The sequence below is a fragment of the Mobula hypostoma genome, chromosome 7 (genome assembly GCF_963921235.1).
Source record: "Mobula hypostoma chromosome 7, sMobHyp1.1, whole genome shotgun sequence".
NCBI lineage: Eukaryota > Metazoa > Chordata > Chondrichthyes > Myliobatiformes > Myliobatidae > Mobula > Mobula hypostoma.
In genome coordinates, this window is record NC_086103.1 from 74,320,539 (window position 1) to 74,327,386 (window position 6,848).

At 40.8% G+C, this 6,848-nt stretch overlaps 1 protein-coding gene across 3 annotated transcripts in view; it reads left to right on the plus strand.

The window, feature by feature from the left end:
- LOC134349388 (drebrin-like) overlaps positions 1 to 6,581 on the plus strand; it is a 203,423-nt gene extending 196,842 nt beyond the window's left edge. Inside the window, exon 15 of one of the 3 annotated variants that reach the window (XM_063053610.1) lies at positions 5,621 to 6,581. In XM_063053610.1, the coding sequence (XP_062909680.1) occupies positions 5,621 to 5,685 (65 nt within the window). In that variant the 3' untranslated portion in view covers positions 5,686 to 6,581. The remainder of the gene's footprint in view (positions 1 to 5,620) is intronic. The other 2 variants (XM_063053609.1, XM_063053611.1) reach the window with 2 other exon arrangements.
- Positions 6,582 to 6,848: the final 267 nt, after the last annotated feature.

Consider the following 6,848-nt stretch of genomic DNA (forward strand, 5'->3'; position numbering starts at 1 on the left):
AGTGTGAAGATAGAGGATTGTGAAGCTTTTAAAAGACAACAGGAGACATCTAAAACAGCCATAAAGAGAGAAAAGATGAAATACAAAGATAAGCTAGCCAATAATATAAGAGAGGATACAAAATATTTTTTCAGTTATATGGTATAAGGAGTAAAAGATAGACAAGAGTAGATGTCAGACTACTAATGGGGGACAAAGAAATGGGGGAGGAACTGAATAAGTATTTTACATCAGTTTTCACTGTAAAAGACACTAGCAGAATGCCAGAAATGTGGAAGTGTTAGGGGGCAAAAGTGAATGTTGTTGCTATTACTAAGGAGAAGGTGCTTAAGAAGCGGAAAGGTCTGAAAGTAGACAATTCAGATGGACCAGATGGACTACACCTCAGGATTCTGAAAGAGGTAGCTGAAGAGATTATGAAGGCATTAGTTAATGATCTTTCAATAATCAATAGATTTTGGCATGGTAAATGTCACTCCACTATTTATAAAGGAAGGGAGGCAGAAGAAAGGAAATTTTAGGCTAGTTAGCCTGATTTCAGTGGTTGGGAAGATGTTGGAGTCAATTATTAAGGATGAGGTTTCAGGGTACTTGGAGGCACAGGATAAAATAGGGCAAAGTCAGCATGGGTTTCAGGAAATCTAGCCTGACAAATCTGTTGGAATTCTTTGAGGATATAACAGATGGGATAGACAAAGGAGAGTCAGTGGATGTTGTTTATTTGGATTTACAGAAGGCCTTTGCCAAAGTGTCATACATGAGCCTGCTTAACAAAATAAGTTTCCACGGTATTACAGGAAAGGTTCTAGCATGGATAGAAGATTGGCTGACTGGCAGGAGTAAAAGTGGAAATAAAGGGGGCCTTTTTCTGGTTGGCTGCCAGTGACTGGAGGTGTGCTGCACCATCGGTGTTGGGACTGATTCTTGTCACGTTGTATGTCAATGATTTGGTTGAAGGAATTGATTGCTTTGTGGCCAGGTTTGTGGATGATACTAAGATGGGTAGAAAGCGGGTGGTGTGGAGAAAGGGTGTCTGCAAAAGGACATAGACAGATTGGACAAAGAAGTGGCAATGGAATATAGTGTTGGGAAGTGCATTGTCATGCACTTTGTTAGAAAGAATACATGCATAGATTATTTTGTAAATGGAGAGAAAATTCAAAAATCAGAGGCGCAGAGAGAATGGGGAGTCCTTGTGCAAGATTCCCTAAAGGTTAATCTGCATGCTGACTCAGTGGTAAGAAAGGCGAATGTAATGTTAGCATTCATGAAATACAAAAGCAAGAATGTAATGCTGAGACATTGGTCAGACCACACTTGATGTATTGTGAGCAGAAAGGATCTACTGGTGTTGGAGAGAGTCCAGAGGAGATTAGAGTCATAGAAAAGTATAGCACAGAAACATGCCCTTTGGCCCATCTAGTCAGTGCTGAACCATTTAAACTGCCTACTCCCACTGACCTGTTCACAAGAATGACTCTAGGAATGAAAGAGTTAATATAGGAGGAACATTGGATGACCCTGGACCATTACTTAGTGAAGATTAGAAGAATATTGAAAGGTCTGAATAAAGTGGATGTGGAAAGAATGTTGCCTGTAGTGGGAGAGTCTAGGACCAAAGGCACAGCCTTAGCATTGAGAAACATCCATTTAAAACAGAGATGGGGAAAAAATTCTTTAGACAGGGTGGCGAATCTGTGAAATTCTTTGCCACAAATAGCTGTGCAGGCCAAGTTATTGGGTATATTTAGGCAGAGGTTGATAGTTCTTGATTAATCAGGGCATCAAAGGTTAATGGGAAAATAGGGTTGAGAAGGATAATAAATCAGCCATGATGGAGTAGCGGAGCAGACTCAAGGGACTGATTGAGTCCTGCCAAAGGGTCTCGGCCCAAAACGTCGATTGTACTCTTTTGCATAGATGCTGCCTGGCCGGCTGAGTTCCTCCAGCATTTTGTGTGTGTTTCTTGGGTTTCCAACATCTGCAGATCTTCTCTTGTTTGGGACTGCATGGCCTAGGTCTTATGGTCTTAATAATGGACTCCAATATTTTACCAAGAACTGAAGTTATGCTAATTGAGTCCCATTCGGCCCATTGAGTCTGTTCCACTACTACATCATGACTCATTATTATCCCTCTCAACCCCATTCTCCTGCCTTCTCCCCGTAACCTCTCATGCCCTGACTAATCAAGAACCTATCAACCTCTGCTTTAAATATACTCAATGACTTGGCCTGCACAGATTCACCACCCTCTGGCTAAAGAAGTTCTTTTTCATCTCTGTTCTGAATGGATGTCCCTCTATTCTAAGGCTCTGTCCTCTGGTCCTAGACTTACCCACTATAGGAAACTGCCTCCTGACACATGAATTTCTGGCACTATTTATTGAGTTCATACCTATTCAAGCAAAATACTTATTCAGTTTGTCCAAAATTTCTTGGTTCCCCATTACTACCTCTCCAGCATAATTTTTCAGCAACCTAATCCACTCTCACCTCTCTTTTTATTCTTTATACTTTATACATCTGAAGAAACTTTTGATATCAATATCCTCTTTTATATTATTGTCTAGCTGACCTTCATATTTCTCCTTACTGCTTTTTTAGTTATCTTCTGTTGGTTTTGAAAAGCTTCATAATCCTTCAGCTTCCCACAGATTTTTGCCACACTTTTGCTTTAATGCTGTGTTTGACTTCCCTTGCCAGCCACGATTCTTCATCCTCCCTTTAGAATGCTTCCTCTTCCTTGAGATGAATCTATACTGTAGCTTCTGTATTGCTCCCAGAAACTCCTGCCATTGCTGTTCTTCCATCATTGCTGGTACTGTCCTTTTCCAATCATCTTTGGACAGCTCCTCTCTCACGCCTTTGTTGTTCCTTTTACTCCACCACATTATTGATACATCTGAATTTAACTTCTCTCAACCTGCAGGGTGAATTCTATCATATCATGATCATTGTCTCCTTCAGCCCCTATTATCAAATCTGGTTAACTACACAAAACCCAATCAAGAGTTGGCTTTTTCCTAGTGGGCTCGACCACAAACTGCTTACAAAGCATCTTGTAGGCATTCTACAAATTCCTTCTGTTGGGATCCAGCGCCAACCTGATTTTCCCAATCTACTTGCTTTTTGAAATCCCTATGACTATCATAACATTACCCTTTTGACATGCCTTTTCTATCTCCCATTGTAATTTGTACCCCACATCCAGATTACTGTTTGAAGGCTTGTATAAAACCCCCATCAGAGTCTTTTTCCCCTTGGAGTTTTTTAACTCTATCCACAAGAATTCTACATCTTCTGATCTGATATCACTCTTTCCAAGGTTTTGATTTAATTTTTTACTAACAGAATGACCCCATCTCCTCTGCTGACCTACCTGTCCTTTCAAAACAATATTCACCCTTGGATGTTAGGCTGCCAACTATAATCTTCTTTCAGCCATGACTCAGTGATGCCCACAACAGTATCCAAATCGGTATACTTATTATTGAGGAGAATGGCCATAGAACTGCTCTATGCTATCTGTCTATTCCCCTTCCTTCTTTTAGCAGTCACCTAGCTACCTGCCTACTGCAACTGAGCGGTGACTACCTCTGTGTCTAGTCTAGCCTAGTCCATAAATGTGCAGGAGCAATGTGTGGTTAAGTGCCTTCCTCAACACGCTGCTTCAGCTGAGGCTTGAACTCGCGACCTTCAGATCACCAGTCCAACGCCTAAACCACTTGGCCACGCGCCAACACACAATGTGTAGTTCCTATCTGTCACTTCCTCATTCTCCTGAATAAGCCAAAGGTATATACCTCTTGCCCATCCTCTGGGTCCCCCCTCCTCCTTGTCTGTCTTCCTGGACCTCCTCTTCCATGATCCTCTCGTATCCCCTTTTGCCAATCACCTGTCCAGCTCTTGGCTCTATCCCTCCCCCTCCTGTCTTCTCCTATCATTTTGGATTTCCGTCTCCCCCTCCCCCTCCCCCTTTCAAATCTCTTACTCACTCTTCCTTCAGTTAGTCCTGACGAAGGGTCTCGGCCTGAAACGTCGACTGCACCTCTTCCTACAGATGCTGCCTGGCCTGCTGTGTTCACCAGCAACTTTGATGTGTGTTGCTGCAGTTCCCTAATATGTTTGTGAGAAGCTGCAGCTGGATGATCCTATGCAGATACAGGATCAAGGACACTGGAGGTCTTACAGGGTTTCCACATCTCACATGAAGTACACACCACTATCCCTGGACCCATTCTCTCTGCACTCGCTATGCACTAATAGACAAAGAAAGTAAGAAACTTACCAGAAGTTTCCCTTGGCCTTCATCTCTTCTCACCTAAAGCTCTTGAGCTGAAGCCTGAAACTAATCACTCTAACACTGGTCCACTCACACAACAGCTGCTCCACTTAAACCTAACTTTTTTATTTTTAACCGCTGCTCCATCCTCTACAACTGGAACTTCCCGGTGGCCAAATACTTTAATTCCATTTCCCATTCCTGTTCTGCCATATCAGTCCATGGCCTCCTCTTGTGCCAAGATGAGGCTACCCTCGGGGTGGAGGAGCAACACCTGATATAATATTATATTATAGCTCCAACCTACTGGAATGAATATCATTTGCTCCTTCCTCTCTTCCCAACTCTGACCTTTTACCTCTTCTCACCTGCCTATTACTTTCCCTGGGTCCCCTCCTTCCCTTTCTCCTATGGTCCACTCTCCTCTCCTACCAGATTCCTTCCTCTCCATCCCTTGACTTTTCCTACCCACCTGGCTTCACCTATCACCTTCCAGCGAGCCCCCTCCCGCCTTTTTATTTTGACATCTTCCCCATTCCCTCTCAGTCCTGAGGAATAGTCTCGGCCCAAAAAGTCAACTGTTTACTCATTTCCAAAGATGTTGCCTGATTTGCTGAGTTCCTCCAGCATTTTGCGTGTTGCCTCTTCTTATTGACCTGTGCCGATAGCCTAGTAAACAGCAATGATTGAAACCCGCGGAAAAATCCCAAAATGCCCTGAGCCCTTTTAAAATCTCGTGCTGTCTCACCAAAACAAGCAACTGCTCACAATGATTGAAGCCTGCTGATTTGCTAGAGTGACTCATGCCAGTGAGGATCTGTTTAAAAATTGCCTGTTGGTGGGGAAACAACCCAGAAATTATTATGATGGTATTTCACTCGGGGAAAGAGTCCATTTTTAATTGCACGTAGCGGAAATAAACATTGCCACCTACATCTTGATGCTGGGAATGAAAATCATGAAATCATGAGATAATTTTTGCAAACATGATTAGCAACTTGTTATTGTTGATCCAAACTGCTTTAGTCTTCATTTATCTGCTTTCCCTTGTTGTAGAACAACTGCTGCCCTCCCTGTTCCTGGATTGAAAGATACTCTTTCCAACCATTCCTCCCCCCCCCCCCCAATGCACTTTGTTTTAATCCTCTCACCCATTACCTTTCCTTTTCTCTCTTTCACAAGTTACGTCTCCTCAGTGTCTATGAGCATTCAGCCATTCTAGCATCATATCTGAGACCTGGTGGTTTTTCCTGACTACAGACTGTTATAAATAAACTATTTGCATAACTGCAGTGTAACCATGGAAACATCTTACTGTTTCTCCTTTTGTTTTTAGAAATTGATATTACCTATTGCGACAATGATACTGATACAGACCCGGATCACTCCCCTGCAGACTGAGTTCATCCTGTGAAGCTCTTCACTATGACAATTATGCTTCAAGTAAATTAAAATGACAAAAACTGCTAAGTTTTAATTTTAGTCTGTGTTTACTATTTTTAATTGTAATAATTTGAATGTATTATTTTCTACATTAACCTTATTGTATATTAATTCCACTCACAGCTGCTAGGTATAGTCTGCTGAAGCTGATATTATGTGACTAGCAGTGTTAACTATCACCAATTGCTTTTCAAGTACCATTTTCAAAAGCACAAATTTTGTGAAATGCTGATTGCTGTTGTATGAAAATAAACAGTTTCCGAAAATCCAGTATTTCAAACAATAACTCATTTGTACCGACCACCCAATCCACTTTTGTAGTTCTTTTCCTGTACTATTTCTTCTCCAGTTGGTGAGATGTGCAGAAAAAAACATAAGATATAAAATGTAAGCTGTCCATTGAGTATTTTCACTTGCTCTGGGTTCCAGATAAACACTTGTAGCTTACAATATAACAAAAAGGTAACCATCTTCTGAGTGCTTTAATGTTAGTTTAATTCTTGCCTTAACTCAGCTTATTCTCATGTAATAGCAGAATAGAGTAAATAAGAAACAATTTCCAGAAGGAAGAAAGATTGGGAAGCAAGAAAATTTGCACCTTTTTCAATGTATCACCATAACATGAAGGTACTGGCTGTTGAGGAACCAAATTTGTTAGTAAATTTAAAAGGGAATTGAATACAATTGACAGAAGATTGCCTGCATAGCAATGAGAAAAGAACAAAGCTAACAATGCTCCTAGAGCCAGTTGAATTGCTGTTCCAAACAAGAGTACATTGTTATTTGTCTTGGATTTAACTTCTTTGGTACTGTTTAATAATTAACAAAATAAAGCAATAATAACATACTTCACTACTTGTTAACCTCATTAGATCTTTGAAGAGAAACACGTCATTAGTTACACAATCCAAAGTACTCAGTACCTCTTAAATTCTTAAAATTATTTTGAATTTAGATGGCAAATGATGAGATCAAATTGCACAAATGAGTAGAAATCTCTCATTGGCTGCAGGCGCTGGAACTAAATTTCAGATTTGGAGTTAAATGGACGTACACTAACATAATTGCTCATTTGGCAGTTGTGATAGAAAAATTTCCATCTCTGATCAATTAAATCTGAT